Source organism: Atractosteus spatula, chromosome 11 (genome assembly GCF_055471065.1).
Source record: "Atractosteus spatula isolate fAtrSpa1 chromosome 11, fAtrSpa1.hap1, whole genome shotgun sequence".
Lineage (NCBI taxonomy): Eukaryota > Metazoa > Chordata > Actinopteri > Semionotiformes > Lepisosteidae > Atractosteus > Atractosteus spatula.
Window position 1 is genome coordinate 49,430,907 of NC_142716.1, and position 20,447 is coordinate 49,451,353.

Below are 20,447 nucleotides of genomic sequence, written 5' to 3' on the forward strand. Positions count from 1 at the left end.
TGTCAACCAGCTGTTTCATGAGAGAAGCTGGGGTATCGGCTGCAGTAGCACGGCTGGTAGCTTGTTCCTTTCACACTCTCGCACCCCCGCGCGTCAAGAAGTGCCTCCTGTTCTCAGATTAAAATGCACTTCTGCCTGAGTCCTCTAGTTCGTCTCTCGCTGTTCATTCTGAAGGAATCCACCGGGATGGTTTTGCCGGTGCCTTTGAGGATTTTGAACATTTGAATCAGTTGCACGAAGCTTCTTCACACCTACCGTAGTGTGAGAATTTGTGCTGGTACTGTACACCTGACTTGTGCGCCTCCCTCGTTTTGCAAAACGGGGTTGCAATAGGCCCTGACAACCGTTCGAATGAATATAGGTCAGAATGTTTTTTTCTTTAATAAAAACAAGCTCATTGTGCTGTTTATTTAATATGCAGTTGTGAACAACACCAGAGCGCCACCACAACAAGGTCAGAGCTCTGTTGAAGAAAAGATGTCTGTGTTGTTGTCATAGCAACCATAACTGCAGTTCTCAAGACGTGCTTCACAACCGCAGCAGAGTCTGCTTTTCGGGAGATGGAGAAACCTATTGCGTCTGACAGTCAGACCTGTCTGCTGCTGAATTTTCTTTCATTTTCAAGCTAACGGTTCTGAAGCAGTGGAAGTGGAAGAAGAATTGAACCAGCTGGCCGTTCGTATGAGCTGCAGCGCGTTCTCTGCTCTGCAGTGTCGGTCTTGCAGACTGGGCCTCTCTGGGAGTGTAAATAAAGTCGTGCGCTATCTGACTGGAAGGGTCCTCCATCCCAGGGCATGAGTCAGGAGGCCTGCCGTGGTGGACAGAGCCGGTCAGCTGACAGGCGTAAGGATTTTGTGACGCCAGAGTCACACACACGCACAGGGCCACAGTCCTGAGCGCTCGGAGGGCTGGAGCTCTGTCTCTGTGTGTCTTCCTGACAAGCGGCAGCGAGCCCTCCTGTGCTGTGTGCCACCTCCTTCCTCCCCGTGAACCGTGAGGTCCCTGAAGACGGGGGGGGGCTGTTAAGGCTGGCGTGTCCGTGTAAGCGTCGGAAGGCTTTTCTAAAATAAGAATAATGCCTTTAGATTGGTGTTATTGCATTTGAAACACCTCAGTGCGAACGCATTACAAAGCCATATTGCTTAACAGTATCAGAGGAGAAGAAATGCAAGCAGCCTGTGGCTCCAAGTCAGCGGCTCTTTTATTTGCGACAGGAATGCCTGATGTAATTTCAGGATGTTCCTTATTGGATCTGGCCATGAAAGTGTCCTTAGAATTGGATAAAAAAGAACTTGGTACACTTAACAACAAACTATGCTTCTTCATTGAATAAGTGGAAAATCAACCAATGTTTTGAATGAGCTCTTTCCCTTTTCTTCTCGGGAAGCTGTCTGTCCCTTTTCAGTAGCGGCTTTGCCAGTGGGAAGCCCCTGTGGACTGTCTGTTTCCTGCTAAGAAAGGCCAACTTTCAGCACAGCTGACCCAGAGAGCAGCAAGGCCTGTGTGTGGCCATATGTCCTCTTGGGGGCTTGGGGGCTTGGGGGCTCAGGGGGGCTCAGGGGGGCGCACACGGTACGAAGGCTTTCACATGGGCTGGGCTCTGCGAGCTTGTTCCCACAGAAAGTTCCTCAGAAGTGCACATGTTGTTTTTTTTGTCCTGAGAGCGAGGGTAGTGGGTTGGGCTAGGTTCTGCAACCAGTCGGTAGCCATTTAAAACCCGTTTTTGAGACACCGGGACATCTTGATGGTGTCTGAAATCCATCTAAAGGCATTAAGGGGATCTATACAGACATTGTCAGTAATTAATTAAGTAGATGGATACTTTGTCCACAACTTTGGAAGTTTGTCTTTTGCTTCTCCGTAAAAGTACAACAAACATTAAACACACACTAGGCAAGACATTAAAAAATCTCTTAAGTCACATAAAATTACATCCAAGGTGGATAAACTCATAACAATACCTGACAGATAAGTAAATAAGTAAATAAATTGGAAGTCCGGGGAATGTATTTAATTACCTTTATTAAGCAGTTTTGTTATACAGGGGACAAAGGACTTCTTATAATGTGTTAACTTTAACTTTGGTACCCTGGACTTCTCTCCCATGGGACTATTACACCCTGAGAATGGAGTGCGAGGGTGGGACCAGCTGTGATGCTCCTCCCCGTTCTGAGAGTTGAGCTGTGGTGTGAATCGCCAGGCTGGGTGTGCTGGTTCCTAGACAGTTTGATTTTGATTCGACCTTTCACCCTCAGATGTCCGTAACACACTCTCATATTAAATGCCAAGATGTTCTCAACAAGGCTTTTGTAAGCCATCTCTAGGACATTGTGACTAACTTAAAAAGTCTCAAGTCTTCAAATTAAAAACAACCTCTGATGTGCTATGTTAGAAGTATCTGTATTCTCAGTATAACTCAAATTCTGATCGCTGTGTGTTCTAAGCTATTTAAGACTCTCACAACACACTGACAGAAAAGAAGGACAGACGTGAGGAATTCTGCTTTTCAAACGCCAGTTCCTCTGTTGCAGTGCAGCGTCTTGTAGATCCGAGGAGCTGAAATTGTTCCTTTCTGTGGAATGCGGATTACTAGCCTGCTCCAGTGAAGGTGCCAGGGCAGTGTTTGTTTAGTGCTTAGATACGGTATGCCCCAGCCCATTCTTCTCAAGGTGTGGAGTCACTGGAGGCAGCAGGGCCAAGCCTGCCGCCTGCCTTATCTGTTTGTCCAGGCAGCTGTAGAATATCGATACTCTAGGGGAATACAGTTTTGTTTCAGTACAGTTTTTTTCAATTGAATCTCCAGCTTGAGCAGTGGTTTTGTATTGTTTTCCTCCAATTTGTCATTTGTTGTAGCTGCTTCCCCTGTTTTTTCCCTGCCCAAGAGTGACCTGCTCTCGAGCAGTGTCATGACTCCAAGGCCATGCAGTGCAGCCCTCTCCAGCAGGGGTGTGACTCTAAGACTGCGCAGTCCAGCCCTCTCCAGCAGGGGTGTGACTCTAAGACTGCGCAGTCCAGCCCTCTCCAGCAGGGGTGTGACTCTAAGACTGCGCAGTCCAGCCCTCTCCAGCAGGGGTGTGACTCTAAGACTGCGCAGTGCAGCTCTCTCCAGCAGGGGTGTGACTCTAAGGCTGCGCAGTCCAGCCCTCTCCAGCAGGGGTGTGACTCTAAGACTGCGCAGTCCAGCCCTCTCCAGCAGGGGTGTGACTCTAAGACTACGCACTGCAGCCCTCTCCAGCAGGGGTGTGACTCTAAGACTGCGCAGTCCAGCCCTCTCCAGCAGGGGTGTGACTCTAAGACTGCGCAGTCCAGCCCTCTCCAGCAGGGTCACGACTGTCGCACCCGTCCGACAGATCTGATATTGGGTAAATCATGCTGTGATTTAGACATTTTGGAAACAGCTGTATTTCGTCAGAGGTGGGTTTGCATGCAGAGTCATTTTTTAACTGCGGTTTGAACTAGGCCTGACCGGAGGAATATTCTTCCTGATGTTACCAGAGTAAAATGGTAAAAGCAGGGAGGTGGTTATTCAATTGATATAAAAACTTGCTACAATAATCGGATATATGAACTGTAAATAGATCATCGTAATGACTATTGTTTTGTAAGTTTATAATGGTAATTGTTTATTAGTTTTACTTGGTATAAGGAGATTTATTGGCAGCTGCTAGAGATGAGCCTTTCTGCTGGCAGATCTCCCTGCCCTCCAGAAGCACTGACGGGGGATTCGGAAGTGATCGATGGGAAATCGGAGAACAAGGGGAGAGGAGAGATGGAATAAGTGAAGGATGAATTCAGCTGATGAATGTTGGGTTGCCTGGGCCTAGGAGTGTTTTACAAGCAGTGTGGCCATCTGCAGGTACAATTCTCACAGCGATTGTTCAGCCTCTGAAAAAAATTGTTGCTCTCTGCTGATGAAAAATCTATAATGCGCTCACAAGGTCTCTGCCTGTCTATTGATGTATTAAAACACAGCTTTGCAGTGAGTCATCATGATGGCTTTATTAAGTTAAGTGTGCTGTGAGCGGATGCTGGTGTGTGCCCCGCTTCAGGCCCATCTTCATTCTGTGTGGTCTGCAGCCGGTTCTTCTGAAAGCACCACTTCATCTGCTTTCCTTAGCCGCTGGAGGTTGTTGAAGTACGTGTTAACTCCTAACCCAAATTTCATTTTCAGTTGATTTCAGTTATCTGGGATTCTTGCTCGGCCCCTGCTGCGAGTGTGCCTGTGGACGAAGTTTTGTCAGGATGCGTCCTGCGAGAGGCTGCTGTACTTGTTTGAATTAATCAGTATCATCGGCTCCGAGCAGGCAGGGAGCCCTTCCCGTTACTGCAGAAGTTGGAGGAGGAGAAAGGCTAGGAAACGGATGTAATGCAAAAAAATAAGGCCATGAAAGATGTTCGCAGTAACCATGGAAACAGCTTTAATGTGCGCTGGGCTCCACTCTCTGAGTGCGGTTTGATGGACAGACGGTCTGCAAACCTCAGGCAGTCAGTGAAGGCGGTTTGCGCAGTGAGGGGGCACTTAGGGTGGTTTTTAGGCTAATGGAGCCAACAGGTGGTAATTGAGAGATGAAAAGCTGCCAGCGTTTGTGGAGACAGTGGCGGAAGCTTCACGGGACGGCAGGTTGCGTCTGTCAGAGAGCCTGGCCTGACCTACGGGAAATTTGCACAGTCATGCTGTGGCTTTTCCACATGCGCTGCTCAGGCATGTCTGTCCTTCTCCCGGCTTTGTGCTTTTACCGTGCTTTTATTGTAGCTGCACTACGCTTTACTCTCCTTTCACCTTGGAAAAGCACAGCGTGCAGCTTTCACTGGAGCGGCCAGGCTCCAGCTATGTATAGTTCGCCATTGTGAGGTCTGGTCTGAAAAGTGGAGAAAGAACCTTTCAGAAGAAAAGACTTATTCACTTGCAGCTTTTTAATCTGGTTTAATTACAGCCGTCACGGTTTGAACCCAATTAAGGCAAATTGCCCATTTCAAAGAAATATCAAAACCCTGGAGAATGCTCTTTAATCCTGGGTGCTGCCACACAGACTCATAAATAATAATAATAATCTGGCTGCTGTGCTCCCTTACTGCCTGGATGAAATACGACTCAATTAAAGCACACATCTTCAAATTACAGTACCTGTTTATCAAAAACAGCAGTGAGGCCACAGTTCTCTCATTTGAAATAATGGACTTTTTGCTAACTATTTGTCGGAAAGATCAAGATGAGGATGTGGGTTTGAGTTTGGAATCCCCTTGCTTGCTTATTCCTTTCCTCGTTTTTCTTCTGTTGCAAACCGGCATGTCTCAGGCTTCCTGGGGCAGTGTTAGTGATAGTTCTTCCAAGAAAGGGCCTTCGTTAAAAACCCAGAGAGGTCAGTTAGGCCCCATGGGCAGCGTGAGGCGAGGTGGGGTACCGGGGCAGCTGGCGAGAGCCTGGCCCAGTCTTCACGGAGGAGGAAGAGTGAAAGTGGAAACAGCGACTCTGCTGCAGCACTGCTTTGCGGAGAGATCTGTGTGTGTATTTAGGTCCTTATCTCCCTTTCAGTTGCTTGCTCGTGGTCGACACCCAGTTGCAGCCACATAAAGAGCACCAGTGTGATTGCTGGCTCCAGGCCCGCCGGCCCGTCCCCAGGCAGGAGCGTGGAAGCCCAGCGGGTCGGAGGAGCTGAGGAATGTCGCTGCAGAATAAGTCCATTGTTTCTGCTGGCCGTGCGGCTTTGGTGATGTAAGAGACGTGTGACCGTCCTCGGGCCCTGCCAGCCAACTGGGGAACGAGCTGTATGCCAGGACCCTGCTGCATACAGTCCAAAACAGGCCCAGCATCTACATCACAGACATAAAACCACTTTCTGAAGTATTTCATGAGCATTATAGGTAACAGTGCATATCATCAAGACCCCTTGTTTTCCAGTAATAATGAAAGTGGTAATAATACAGGTATACATGCAATTGGATATGCTCAGTTACCATTAATAGTTTTCAAACTAGCTACGGGTACAAGGAAAAGAAAATATGTTTTCACAGATCTGTTACAAGATTTAAAGCGCATGGTTAAAAATAGGTCATTTCATGTAGGAAGCCAGGTTCTTATAAGCTATTTTACATTTACATTTCCACCCCAGTGGCGACGGCAGGGCCTCCTCTTGGTTATCTTTCATGAGCCAAGAAGTGTTGGCAGCAGCTTTGCAAGGGAGATGTGGTCGGTGTCCGTCACAACAGGGCGTGCCGATGCCTGCAGAACATTCCTACGAGCCCCACACCTTCATCCCGGGGTCTTCAGAACACGATGGGACTGTTTATTGACGCCCCCGTCATCTAATTAATCATTTCTTTAAATTTCTTTTAATTAGTCATTTCTTTAAAACATGCTACGCCACCGGAACGGTGCTCTGACTTTGAGGTGCCTCTGACCCAGGAGATCCTTCAGACTGAAACCTGGCGAAAACCTCTGAAACCCGATGATTTCCTGGTCACCAGCACCGATCCAGTGGTGTCTGTCCTGGCCGCTGTCTGTGCTTCTGCATTGTTTGCCACCCACAGGCTCTGCCTCCTGTTCGCCATTACTCATCACCACCTCTGTTCCTCTGGCTGTGTTCAGTGAGTCCCGAGCTCCTCTAACTCCGGCTCTCTCCTCCGGCTCCTGAAGATCACCCAGGCCCTGCGTTTGGACAGTAGCATCGTCTCCCCTGCAGAGCTAGACTTCAGTAGAGAGGGGAGGAGGAGCCGGGCACCAGGCTGGCCCGGCTGTGCAGGGCAGTCGGGCAGTGGGGTGAAGACAGAGGCAGTGGCCTGACCCCACCGGTGATCGAGTCGACATGTGTGGACACTCCTGTGGTCACTGGTTTTTCACAGGCAGGTGGGGGATGTGCCGAAAAGACCTTGGCTTACTGGAGCTGGCAGATTTCGTTTCACTGTGAGGACGCGCCGCACTGGCAGAGGGAAGAAATAAGTTAAGAAATGATCACTGCAGAAGCTGCATTTTTAATTTTATTTAATTACTTTGTAATCTTCAGATCCCATGCCCTGTGCATGTGTAGTGGTAGAGGTTTACAGCGTGACCTATGAACAGATTTTTTCAAATTTACAAGAGCTGTAGAAAATCCTGCAAAGTACAGTGCGATTGGTTTAAGTATCAGAACAATATTTAGTGTTCCTTCAAACTGGTTGAAAAGGCCGGAGTGTCTTTAAACCCTACAGCGTGAGGTTTTAGCCTTGTAGTATCCAAAACCCAGATTCACAGCCTGAGAACTGTCTCTCTCTCTGAGCCTTCCTGTAATAAATATGCGTGGTTGTGTAACACTCTGTCAGAGAAATGAAAGAACGCACAACAAATGTTCTTTTTAATGACTTAATTTTCAAATGAAAAGCAAAATCATCCGGAATATGACTAAGAACAGAAGCCTTTCATTTGAAAAGTGTGACAGGAGCCTCCGTCTTCCTGGATTGTTACTGCTGAGCCCAGGATGTTGGGCAATGTGTTGCTGAACATTAATTTATTACACCTGCTTTCCTGGGCTTTGTGATAGCTGTGTCTGGTGCGGACATATTCAGCAGCACGGCTCACTTTTTCTTTGCCTCTCTAGTCAAGGCCGTTTGCCTGCCTCGCACAGCATGTTAATTAGCTGCTAGCAAATGTTTTCAGACTTCCAAATTCCAAAACGAGAATCGATCAGCTTGAAGATTTTTTTCTGCAGACTTTCCCATTTAGCCTTTACAGAACACCTGAGCTCTCCAACCCTAAATTGTTCTAATCAACCAGAGCAGTTTAACTTTGCTGTCTGCTGGCCCCTGGAGCCCAGGCCAATAACATTTTGATTCACCAGCTGTAAATGACCTAGAAAAAAACCTTAAATGTTTGCCCAATGAGCAAGTAATTGGATTTAATGAAATAACTGGGAGCTCAAGCTGCAATGACACCTGGAGCGTGACTCTCCCGACTGAATCCTGGGCATCACGTGACTGTCAGTAACCTCACCCCCTGAGCAGGGATAAAGTGGCCAGTAAAGTTTGTGTTGCATCCTCAAGGCTGATATAAAAGTTCATTAGGGTGTTTCAAATATTGCACAAGTCCCGGAAGTTTGTTTGTTTTGTAATCTGGGAGAATGTTTGAGAGGTTGAGTGCATGAGGTGTCAGACAGGAGGGAGTATTTGTATTCTCATAAGTGGATGTTTTATTTTCCGTCAGCCAACCTGAAGGAATGATCAGACTGACTCTGTACAGATTGAAGAGGCTGTGAAAGTCCATAGAGTGACCCTGCTCACTGTCACTTGAGCACAATTAGTTGGATCTGGAGTAAAGTTGCCAACACAGCTGCAGTGAACCGCTCTGTCATTTTTAAGTAACCTTTGAAAAGACTCGAAATGATTGTGCATAATGGCAATCTGCCCATATCCAATTTAAGGTCAATTCAGAATCCTCAAAACAAACTCCGGTGTGAACATACTGGGGTATCACACCCGTGCTCTTGAGTGACCTGCCCACTTCTAAAGTGAAGGTGAAATTTTAAAACCTGCTTAAAGGGATTTTCCCTTTAGAAAAGTTTGCGTTGCCATGTGGTGACTGTGCTTTGCTGTGAAGCTCCATGCTAGTGTCATGGATTCCTGGTGCTTTGGCAGTGGAATACCACGGTGATCTCTAGAGGGAGCAGATCTGAGCGGCTGGGATGGGCCACATCCGCGTCGCAGTTTATTCCGCTGCGCACACCCCTCCTGAGGGGATCACGCGGTGTCGCAGAGCGCTGGCGGCAGGAGTGCCGGCCCACTCTGAGGGCGCTGCCCGAGTGGGGCAGTACCCCTGGGCACGGGCTGGGGAACAGCCCCTTGTGTGGGATTGCCTGCAGGTTGTCTGGAAGACCTTTGCTTTGCGTGACGGGTGTGGGAGACGGCGGGCCCTAGAGACGGCGCGTTGCTAGAGGGGAGCACACGTGAGAGAGAGAGAGAGAGATTGCTCTGAGAAGGAGGCTGGCCTTTGTACCGGGTGGCAAAGAATATTATAAGTGGAGTTCTGAGTTTCACAAGCCTAAATAACTGGATATTGATCTGTTTCTCTGGTAATATGAATGTATTTTCTGAGCACACTCTAAGGTATGACTCTAGTGAACACATTTTAAGGTATGGTTAGATATTGACTGACTGTGTCTTTTTCTGTTGTAAACCGAAAAGGTTTGAAAATGAAATCACTCTGACTGTTTGACTGGCTTTCCTGTGATGTTTTTGTACAAAACCAGCCTGTAACAGCACTGGAAATCTCTAATTCAGTTTGTCTTGCTTCTCCTAGGGTAGAAAAAATAAAACGGTATTAAATTAATAAGTGTCAAATTAGGTTGTTATCTATTATCTCATTAGCAGTGTTCACAGCAGGGCAATAACAGTAAGAAGAGAAAGCAAATGTAAATCCATGAGTTTTGCTCCAACACACAGATGGTATCGCTTCCTGTTTCTCGTAATACTCTGAGTCATGTTCAGCCTAGTTAATTTTAAGGCTTTATTAAGAAAAAAAAATAGATTTCACATTTTGAATTTGTAGAAAAACGCTTAGAGTATATTATATCGGCATCTTGAAGTATTTCTGTAACTGTTTTCATAGCTTAAATTATTGTTTTCTAAATAGGTAAGGAAACAGGTGTAAAATGTGACATTGCTCCCGAGCTCTTTATAAACAGGGCCCTTTGCAGAAGGGAATCCCAGAAGTCACAGAGCATGGAAGGGAACCTGGAGCTCTCAGCCAGTAGAAGAAAGAGAAGAAATTGACCTGGGAGCTTGAGTCTTCAGATGGGCTGTGTGGAGCTTTGTGGTACAGTCAGCACAGTCAGCCCGTTCCTCGGGGCTGTTCTTATAGCAGTTTAGAGTCACCAGTTATTTTGTTACATCCACCCAATCAGGAATAGTCAGTTGTCTGTTTTTGACATCTTGGCTCTGTGCCTCTATTCTTGCAAACTCACAGAGGGGAGAAGGAGAGAGAGTAGCCATCTGAGCTACCAAAGTCATCTCCTTTAGTGAGTTCAGAAGCTTTCTTTGAAAACAGAAATCCAGTCCTGGTTGGTCAGTTTACAGTGTGTAATAAAGCTGCGTTCCCTTGTGCACAAAGGCTTTTTTCCTTTCTTCAGCTGCACCACTTTTGCCTCTTCTAAAAATGTTGATCTTTGTCGTCATCAGTAAACTATATACGTCCTTGGAGAGAGGACGAATCTTCATGAATTTGCACAAGAGCCTGCAGCTGGTGAGATACGACCTGGATCCCACAGCTACAAAGTGGGAGTCTTCTTCTTGTCCATTAATGTTTAGAAGCTTCATAGAACAGAGCCTTGTCTGATATGAGCATCAACATGGTGTTCGTGCTCCATGGACCAGTGGAGCAGATGACTCTTTAATCTGCCTGAACCATCCTAGCTTCTTTGGGAGGAAAGTGTAGCAACCAGTGAGAACATGAACGTAGGGTGAACATGCAAGCTCCACACAGACAGACGCCCCAGGCTAGAGTTGAAGCCCGGACTCCGAAGCTGTGAGCCAGCAGCGGTCAACACCGTGCCACAGCCCCACCCTCCTGATTTCTGTGATATCAGTGGCTTCACTGCGCAACGTTTTGTAAATAACCAAAGGGGCTAAGCGTTTAATTTACATCATCATGTCAAATAAGTTAATTAGTCTTTTGCATTTCTCACTGGTCCTGTCCTGCAGCGTCTCGTCAGAGGAGCATAGCCTGACAGCGGCCAGTCTGAGCTGATGCAGGCAGGATGCTTTGGAGAAGTCTCTTGTCATTTCATATTCCCATCACATTCTCAGACAGTGGTTTTAACAGACCGGACTGGAGAGCACATGTGTGCTGTAGGACAAGTCCACTGTACTTCCACCCAGAGAGACTGCTGCTCCATTCCTTAGAATCAGACAGATTCTTTAACGAGGTCGTTAACACTCAGTTGTTTTGGGGGTAAAGAAATGTTCATAATACTATCTACAGAAGAAGAAGTAATCTCTCCTTTGTGGAATGTGATTGGAATTGCGCTGAATGAAAGCATTTGGGGCACTGTATTTAACATCCTTCCACCTCCATTATTTTGCTTAGAGTAAAAAAACAACGATTTGCATTTAATTTTTCATCTGTGTACACCTTATGAGAATTGAATGAGATTTGTACTTCTTAATAAGGTCTGCTATCGTTTCATTAAAATCCTCATTTCTCAGATCCCAAAAATCAGAAGGAATTCTTTTCTGGAAAGATTTGATTGATCAAGGTTTCGAAGTTGCTTGTAAAATACCTTCCCCGCTGTGTGAGCGTTGATATAGGGACACCAGCTCCTCCTTTTGGAGCTGCTGTGCTTTGGATGTGTCCTGTTTTGCGTCTTGTCCTGCGAATTTCTGTGCTGCTGATAATTAGGTTGGGTGATTTGTGAGACAAGAGTAGAGACTGCCAAGACATGTGGAGAAGTGTCAAGGTACAGACATGAAACTCCTTCTCTGCACCTCACACTTCACGGAGTCGGTCAGGGTCTCTGCTCCTGGGCACAGGAATTCGGAGAAACTTGTTGCATTCCGGGAAGTTCAAAAAGACCCTTGTTTTTGGTTTTAATCTTTCATTTTCCTGTGCATTACTATTTTCATTATCCTCTTCTGGACCAGCTACATAATACAGTAAATGAGAACGTGGTTAGGACTGTTGTGTGGCATGTTGTTAAAAAAATTAATACATAGGGTCACAAACTGCAAAAAAAAAAAAATCTTGGCAGATGCAGTAAAGGATTATTGGACCATGAAATGGAAAGCAATTTTCCAGCAGACTGCGTTTAGCAGACCTTGACCATCAAACATTTTCAGTAACTTATATGCTGTATATATTTTTGCTCAATTACAATGATGATTCTAATTTGTGGATTAAAGACTGCTTTCTAATGAGTCTTTATCAGGGAAAATAATTTAACTTCATGTTTTTGACCACAGTGATAAAGAAAATGCAGCTTAATTGCTTTCTTTAGCCTTAGGACAATGGAAGGAAATGCAGTTGGCATCCATTGTATGTGGAAACCTCCAGATTAATGACGAAGTACGTCATCCGTCACAGCCCAGTGTGCTGTGGGAGACCCTGGTTTTGAGAGGCTGTACCCAGTGTCTCGAGGGTTTTGCAGTCATGACCTCATCTGTAACCTGTTAAATTACTTCAGAAGCTTTCTCCCCCATTATTAATGTGTTCTTCATCAACAATGTTGCGCACAACAAGACTGCACTATGTCAGGACTGGAGGTAACTTAAAACAGGGACCTACTTTATCCTCACAGTGTTGTAACAGTACTGGGACATTTTAGCAACAGCTCAGTGATTGAGAAGCACAGGAAAATTTAAAATAACCTGTTCATTTTTACTGAAGCAGTGTTATATAACTTGCTTTGAATAGGTAGTGATACTTATGTTGCAAAATATTGTTCATGTTATTTAGCAGTGATATTGGTCTGTAGCTGTCATTGTAAACGACTAACAACGGAGAACTCAAGACGGGCTGAATGACCCACTGAAGAAGTCTCATGTTGGTCTTTTGTGAAATTTGAGATGTTTTTGATCCCTGTTCGACTACTGCCTCTCTCCTCAGCCTGTGTCATTTTCTGTCTGTTTCGTTGTAGGCTGTGACGCATCTGTAGGACTGCAATGACCAGTCAGAGCCGCGGCCATGCAGAGAAATCGGGTCCCCCATCTTCAAAGCCTCCGGCCGCACCCAAACTGCAGGTCCAGCGATCGCTGTCCCGCGAGACCATCACCATCCACTTCTCCGCCTTTGGCAAGGAGGAGGAGGAGGAGGAAGTGGAGCTGTATGGGGCAGCTGCCTCTTCCTCAGCTCCAGATGACTTTGATGACCAAAGTATTGTAACGGCAGTGGAGGCCAGCGAGGACCTCCAGTTTGATGCAGGCGGGCTGGACCCGGTGGATCTGACTGCTTCTGCTAATGTCTCCGTCTCCTCCTCAGCACAGCCACCTGTATCGGCAGGCCCTGCAGCTGGGGTCCCACAGCCCCCTGGTCCCCCGCGCTCGAGCCCTGCCCTCTCTATCCTGTCCTCCTCCTCTTCCCATGTGGCGTCTTCTGCTGGCCCAGCAAGCTCATCCTGGCCTTCGGAGCAGAAACCCCCTGCGGCTGCCCCTGCCGCAGCTCCATCTTCATCCTCCTCCACCTCCTCCCCTTCCAAATCCATCGCCCTCTCCTCCGGCGCCAAGCCTTTCCTCAGCCTGGTCAAGTCGCTGTCCACCGAGGTCGAGCCCAAGGACTCTTCCCTGCGCCACCGGCACCTCATGAAGACGCTGGTGAAATCCCTGTCCACCGACACCTCCCGTCAGGATACCGACTCCACTTCCTCCCGGCCGCCGGACTCCCGCCTCAACCTGCACCTCTTCAAGCAGTTCACTCAGCCCCGCGTGACCTCGGCCGGGGACTCCAAAACGGCCCCGTCGTCCCCGCTCACCTCTCCTGACAGCCGCTCCTTCTTCAAGGTGCCGGAGGTAGAGGCCAGGATCGAGGACACGAAGAGGCGCCTCTCCGAGGTCATCTACGAGCCCCTCCAGCTGCTCAGCAAGATCATGGGAGACGAGGGCAGCGCAGGAGGGCACCGGCCCAAGGCTCTGTCCTCCAGTGCGTCCGAGCTCTCCAGCCTGGCTGGGCTCAATGGGCACCTGGAAAGCAATAACAACTACAGCATCAAGGAGGAAGAGTTCGACTCCGAGGGGGAGTACCTGCTGGGCGACTCCACCCCGGACCGGAGGGAGAGCACGGCCGGCGTGCCGGAGCCGGCCAAAGACGCCGCTGCGGACGCCAAGAGCTTGCCGGCCACTGGCGCGAGAGAGGCGAGGTCCCTGCCCCTGGTGCTGGAAAAGTGCTCTCTGTCTGCCCTGGCCAAACAGGAGGATGAGGAGTTCTGCGAGCTCTACAGCGAGGACTTTGAGGTCTGCACAGACACGGAGACTGACGGGGACAAGCCCGAGGAGGCTGTTCTGGAAGCTGCATTGACCCAGGGGGACAGCACGGGCGTATGCAGCGAGGACGAGCTGGACGACGACATGCCGGCGCCTAGTGTACCTTCCAAAACCTTGTTTGTCCTGATCACTCTGGTTTATGGCTACTTTGTGCTGCCTTTGCCCGCATACGTCTGTGGAATGCTGTTGGGGGCTGCTGCCGGGTTTCTGATCGCAATTGGAGTCGTCTGGCTGTCCACGCCGAGGGGTTCCCGTTATCAGCGAAGACACACTAAACGAAAGGACTGCCTGTGGAACGTGGCTCACTTAGACATCAAGGAGCCTGAAGTATTCAAGGTGGGTGCTTAAAAAACACACAGGATTTTTTCTCCTTCTGCTGTAGTTCAGCCACTCAAGCTGCAGCTTTTCTGATGTTTAACTGGCACTCAGAGTTGCAAAATACAAGCTGTCCTTGTAGTACCTTGCAGCGAGGGGATGAGAAATGAATTTGCTTTTTGAGGATTTGTATTCTCAGCAGAGTAATGAACATTATTCAAATCAGAAATAATTATCAATCATTCAGCGTTATCTAAAAACATCTGTGCAGGCCAAACACAGTTGTGTTGCTCAGTGCATAACCTTGATACCAGTTTGAATCGTTAATGACCAGAGAGAAAGATGGTTCTCTGTGCTTGTGCTGGCCTGAGCCCGCTGTTAGCCAATCTTAGGTTTGAGATTTACTTGTCTTTTGAAACACTTCTAATGGAAGATTGGATTGTCCGTTCCCTAGTGGAATGACTAAAAGTTAAGAATGTTACAGAATGGGAAGAGAAGCATGTTTAATTAATCTTTCAGCCTTCGTCTGCACTTATTAATCACTGGTTTTCTGGTGTGTTGAATATAATTAGGTTAAGGTCAAGATTTTAAAGCAGTGACTTTCATGAAGGTGCTTGAATTACACAAGACTGCATCTAAGATAGTGCTCCGGGAAGGTAGATTGGATTCTGATTTTTACAGTGTATTTCTACCCTTCAGTCTTATTCCTCAGCAGTATTATTGGACAACGAAGACAGGAACGCTAGTGTAATTAGCGTTCTGCGGGGGAATTAGAAATGCCCTTTAAAGTAACTCTGTCCCAGGCAGAGTGATGCATCATGTCTCAATCTCTGCATGGTCCTTCTCTCTTTTGTCTTCTCACGGCTTTTTCCCAGTGTCGTATGTAAAGACATACTTTAGACTGGTGTCTGCTGACATTCAAGCCAGTTAACAGAGAAATCTCCAAAACAAAACAGTACAAATGAACGCTGAAGGATTTATGGATGTTTAAAGCATAACTAGGGCTTTACAATCACCCAGGATATAAAATGTAAGTTAATGCAGTTACATTTTTGGAAGAAGCATATATCCTTTCAGGTCTTGTGGATGCTGCAGGCGCAGGGGAGTAACTCACAGAAGCTTGGAGAACAAAAACATCACAGGTTTGCTTTCATCTGTGGTTCCCGGTGTCGGCTTGAGTAGGACAGCTCTCTGCCTTGGAGGGTGGCAGGGCCTGTTCTTCCCCTCGGGCAGTCCGGGCTGCGGCTCGTCCACCCACCTGTTACAGCAGGGGGGCGGAGGGCGAAGTCTCAGCCGCCTAAAAATAAAACTGTCTGCCGTCTCACCCTGCAGTGAGGGGGCGGGCCTTCCTGTAAACCTCGCTAGGAAAAAAACGTCGTTTTGTATTTTGTGTTTATCGACTCGCTCCCTCCCCCTCCCTCTCTCTCTGTACATATACTGTATATGCCAGTGTTTCCTCAGTTCATCTGAACAGGTGCTCTTTCAGACGTGGCACCTCGGTGTGGCTTTAGAATGGCAAAAGAACGTCACAATTTGCCATGCCTCCCCCTTCTCTAGATCTGCAGCTCTGGATCTTCTGGATCCCCAGTCTGATCCAGCGGTCTCAGAACGACGGCTCCTGGGTTTTCCCAGGCAGTTCACTCTTGGGTTTTCCGAGCCTGCTGCTCAGTGTACGTGGCCCCGGGCCCACGGCCAGCTGGCACTGCAGAGAGCCTGTAGGGCAGAGAGCAGACAGCTAACTCCCTTCCAAGCCAGCTCCTTTCTATTGCTCTTTCCGATTGGAGCAACCCAAGGGAAGTACGTGGAACAATCCATCTCTCCCAGTCCAGGACTTGAACCCACAACCTTCCAGTTAAGAGCCCAGAGCCCTGAGCCGGCGCTCAGAGGGCTCTCCCCATGCCTGGGACCCGCAGCGTGGTGATGTCATCCCTTGCCCGCACACATGGACAGCCATTTACTTCCTGTTGCCGCTGTTGCATCTGAGCAGCCCTGCGTCCTGCGTGACGACTGGGCTCGGTTGCCACTGGTGGGCTTGTTTCTCTGAGGGCAAGAAAAAATCCATTTTTTTAACCCGACTCCGTGATGGAAGGCTTTGATTTGACACGGTTCTGTCAGAGAGTAAATAGATAAACGGCTCTTGCAATGTCGGTGTGCTGAACAAGCTGTAGCTTGACTGTGCAGGGTAGCTCATGCGGAGTGAGTTCTGTTGCCTTTGATTGCTCCTCTCTGCGTTCCTGTCCTTGTGCGGTCAGAGCGCTCCTGGACCGGGTCTCTCAGACTGACCCTTCCAGCGTACAGCAGCAGGACCCTGTGCAGCTTGTTGAACACGGCAGCGTGTTAGTATTGCAGTCTGTTATTCTTATTGCGTGCGTGTGTGGGCATATCGATTTATTCTGCATGCACAGACACAGGGACTGTGGACCGCCCAGCTCCAGGGACACAGCCGCAGTGTGCGTCTGGAGGTGTGTGTTGCTCCTTGTCCCGTCTGTCAGCCTGATTAATCAAGTGTGCTTGGATCTTCCCTGGAGGCTGTAAGGCATCTTTAGGCGAAAGGCCTTGCAGATTAATGATGGGAGACTTGTGTAATGCATGAGACAGGTGGAATAGCACAAAGTCAGACTCTGTGTCCAACTGTACACAAGACTAGCTTCCCAAGTACTGTTTGGCTCTTGCTCTTTAATGGACTGTTTAGGAACTTCAGATCATTTTTGTTTCTACCTTTTTGTAGGTTGTCCTTCCTTTTCCGTTAGTATTCAGTATGACTGTTTGGATTCCGGGCCTCGATGGCAGAACTTCACAAGGGATTGTAGGACTGGGAAATGCTTCTGTTTTGATAGCTGTCTGTGAAGAAAGTGGCATCATCCTGGGAGACCTTGTGCTGCTGGCTCTGTGAGCAGCAGTGAAGTGATCAGTGATCTGGGAGAGTAATTACCAGACCTTCTGTGGTGTTTGGGCTTCTCTTTGGCCAGGCTGTGACTCACTTAGTGCGATGCTAAATGCTAAGCTTGCTGTGGGGTGTTTTCTTATTAATAACATAATGGGACTGAAATTTTACTTTGAAAGCAAGGACAGAACCCTGCTTAGTAATGAAAATGTAGAAAGATTGGGAGGTCTGCATGGTGGCGCAGTGGTTAGCATTGCTGCCTTGCAGTGCTGGGGCCCTGGGTTCGATTCCAGACCTGCAGCGCCACCTGCGTGGAGTTAATATGCTCTCCTGGTGTTTGCATGGGTTTCCTCCAGGTGCTCCAGTTTCTTCCCCCAGTCCAAAGAGGTGCTGGTAGGTAAATTTGCTTCTGGGAAAAGTGGCCCTGTTGTGAATGTGTGTGTTTGTGTTGATCTGCGCTGTGATGGACTGGCGTCCAGTCCAGTTTGTACTTGCCAAAGATGGGAAAGGACAGGTACCGGACGGGTACCAGAAACAGGGACAGGTGTTCGGAAAGATGGAAAGAGGGATGATGGGGTGTGGAGAAGGAGCTGTCAGTGCTCTGAGAAGCCCTAGAGAGCTCATTCCTTTCGGTGGCCTGTTCTGTGTTCAGATTGCGTGAAAGGCAGAACTGTGGCCCAGTGATCAGTGTGTTCCAGCTGTAGGGTATCGCTTTTCACAGCTGCGGTTTCTTATACAGTGAGAGACTAAGTAATGATCAGTTTGTGTTGATCTGAAGACAAGCATATTCTCTGAGACTGTGATCAATACAGAATAGCAGTATTTTATTTTTGTCATTCATAGAAATGGAGTTTTTGCTGTTGTTAATGTAAACCCAACGTCTGTCCAGTTTAATCTTGATGCAGCTATTCCGCAGGGCAGCTGCTCGCAGCAGAGGGACTGAATACCAGCGAGTGTCCAACTGTGCCAAAAGTCGCTTTTCACTGTACTCCCAATTCGCCTTGCAGTTGAATACCCCCGATTCCTGGCTTCCTTGTGATTCCTGGCTGGCAGCTCGACTTTCTGCTGGGCTTGAAGCAGGAGTTCCACAGTCATTGTGACACAGCGCAGCCCCATCAAGCACAGAAATCTCATTTCCTTGGCTGCTCTGGCTCCTGGCCTGTGGTCAGCGGTGAAGGTGGACCTCTCTCCAGTCTGTAGGAGCCCTGCAGCTCTCTCACAGCGCGTTCCTCATATACCGCGCGACCGTGAAGTGAGAACAGTTCTCTCGTCACGGTTAAGTGTAGCCCTCATCACTGCGGTCATCGGTGGCCAGGCGCGGTGTGGGTTTATGAGGGTGGAAGGGGGTAGAGGGTGGTGAAGGTGGGAAACCTCTCGGCTGTGATGGAGAGAGATATGCGTGACACTGTGGTAAGCCCGACTGCCATCTTCGTGGGGGAAGATTCAGGTTTTGTTTTCATGCCAGCCTGCAAAATCCCGTGCTGTCCTCTCTTGGGTCCTGAAGCTGTGCGGATAAGGGGAACCGGCGTGCGGGGCCATGACCTTGATGGCTTGGTTTGTTGAGCCCCTACCTACCTGAAGGTTTCAGTAACAGTAATAACATCGCACGACGGCTGGAAGCGGCTAGCGTTGGTCACAGCCGGTAATTTCAAGAGTTAAAAATAGTTCTTTACTCCAGGACACGGCGAGTAGTGACACTTACCCTTGGGGACAGTGCAACATTAGAACTCCTGTCGTCTGTGGCTTTTACCTCTTGCTTCATCTGAGGAAAGCCTCTGTGCAGGAGAGTTCAGGCTATACAACACTCACATGTCTCGGCTTAGCCCAGTTCGAAGTCTCAGGCCGTCTCTCTTAGTGTGGGCAAGTCACATGACCAACATAAAACCCCAGCACAGAACAGCATGGTGCCGGAATGTTGTAATACCTCTCGCTAGCTGATGTCTCATACAGATGGTGTTACGTTTGAGGAATTGAAAAAAAAATATTTTTTGAATGAAGGTTGTTCGATTTATGCGTATCCTTTCAAATAATATTTTCCATATCTTTTCAGATAATTATTTCTACCAGTTTTCTGGTCCTCCCACTTTGATACAGTACCTAAAGCTTTCTGAAGTGTGGGGCGATACGACTCCGTTGTCCATCTTTCAGCCCCGTACAGTAAAGCAGGAATGATGACTGTGCAGTGGGCCATCGGTAACGGTTTCACTTCTGACGTGACAAACGCCTGCTCAGCTGGCCGAAGGCTGTACTTGCAGTTTTCCTGCAATGCTGGAAGACTTTGTCAATGTCAGTCTTCCATGAAAGACAGCTCCCAAGGTGTGGGACGTACTGCACATTCGTCAGACACTCCTCATGCGTCTGGATTGATGGAGGTGAGGCGCGTCTGTCTGGAGTGTCCATCTTCTGGTGGCGAAGACCAACACGCTCAGCCCCCACTTCTCACGTGTCTCGTGAACATGTGGACAGTTGTGTGGAAATCCGCCAACACGCATGCTGCAGCGTGAAGCGATGCCCTTTTCCTTTTGGAAAAGTGCCTTTTTGCCCTGGAATGAGCAGAGGAACTGGAGCCAGGTGTGGAATGTGGCCACGGAGTTTGTGACACCTGGCAAAGCAGGAGGTCTGAACAGTCTGACAGCCGCCTGTGCTGTCGTCTCACCTGCTTGCCTGGCGGTGAAGGGTCTGTGTACAGAGCCCGCCCACTGAGGCAGCCTGATTGCAGCCAGGAGCGCACCCTAGTGTAGGCTTCTAGTATTAAGGGGTGGGGGGGTTACTGTTACTGTCTGGTTTTGAGAATGAAGAGAACTTGACTTACACATGATTATTGAGCCAACACAGCGGTGTTGGATTGTAGAGGTATTATACTGTGGAGTGTCCATGTGCGAGACAAGCCAGGAAGCCGACAGTCCCCTCTGAGTGTGCTCTTACGCCAGATGACCTCCCCTCCTAACCTCTCTTACCTTCTTACCTGCGTCAGCATATTACCTACACAGGTATTTTATATTGCCTTTGTGTACCTCAAATATGTGGCTTATATGTGAAATTTCTCCAAATCTGCAGTGTTTTGGGAGCTGAAAACTGTCATTTAAAGGTTAATTAAGGTGGTGGTTGGTGTAGTCAAGGGTTGAATTGAGTAGCTATCAGCACAACTAAAGTAAAACCAGAGCAATGTGCAGATCGGTGAGAGCCTTGCTATGGGTGAATAGAACAGAACGTATTTATTAGAAATAAATATGTTTCTTGCTCTGTTAGTAGTGCAGAAAAACAAGACTTCTGTTTACTTTTACAACATTTGATGTTACCAGCAAGAGGCTTT

General features: G+C 48.1%; 1 protein-coding gene across 2 annotated transcripts in view; it reads left to right on the plus strand.

Annotated features, from left to right (window-relative positions):
- Nucleotides 1-20,447, plus strand: part of tex2 (testis expressed 2) — a 58,431-nt gene that overhangs the window by 17,827 nt on the left and 20,157 nt on the right. For both annotated transcript variants that reach the window (XM_088927355.1, XM_088927356.1), the window contains exon 3: nt 12,597-14,271. In XM_088927355.1, the coding sequence (XP_088783481.1) occupies nt 12,622-14,271 (1,650 nt within the window). In that variant the 5' untranslated portion in view covers nt 12,597-12,621. The remainder of the gene's footprint in view (nt 1-12,596; nt 14,272-20,447) is intronic.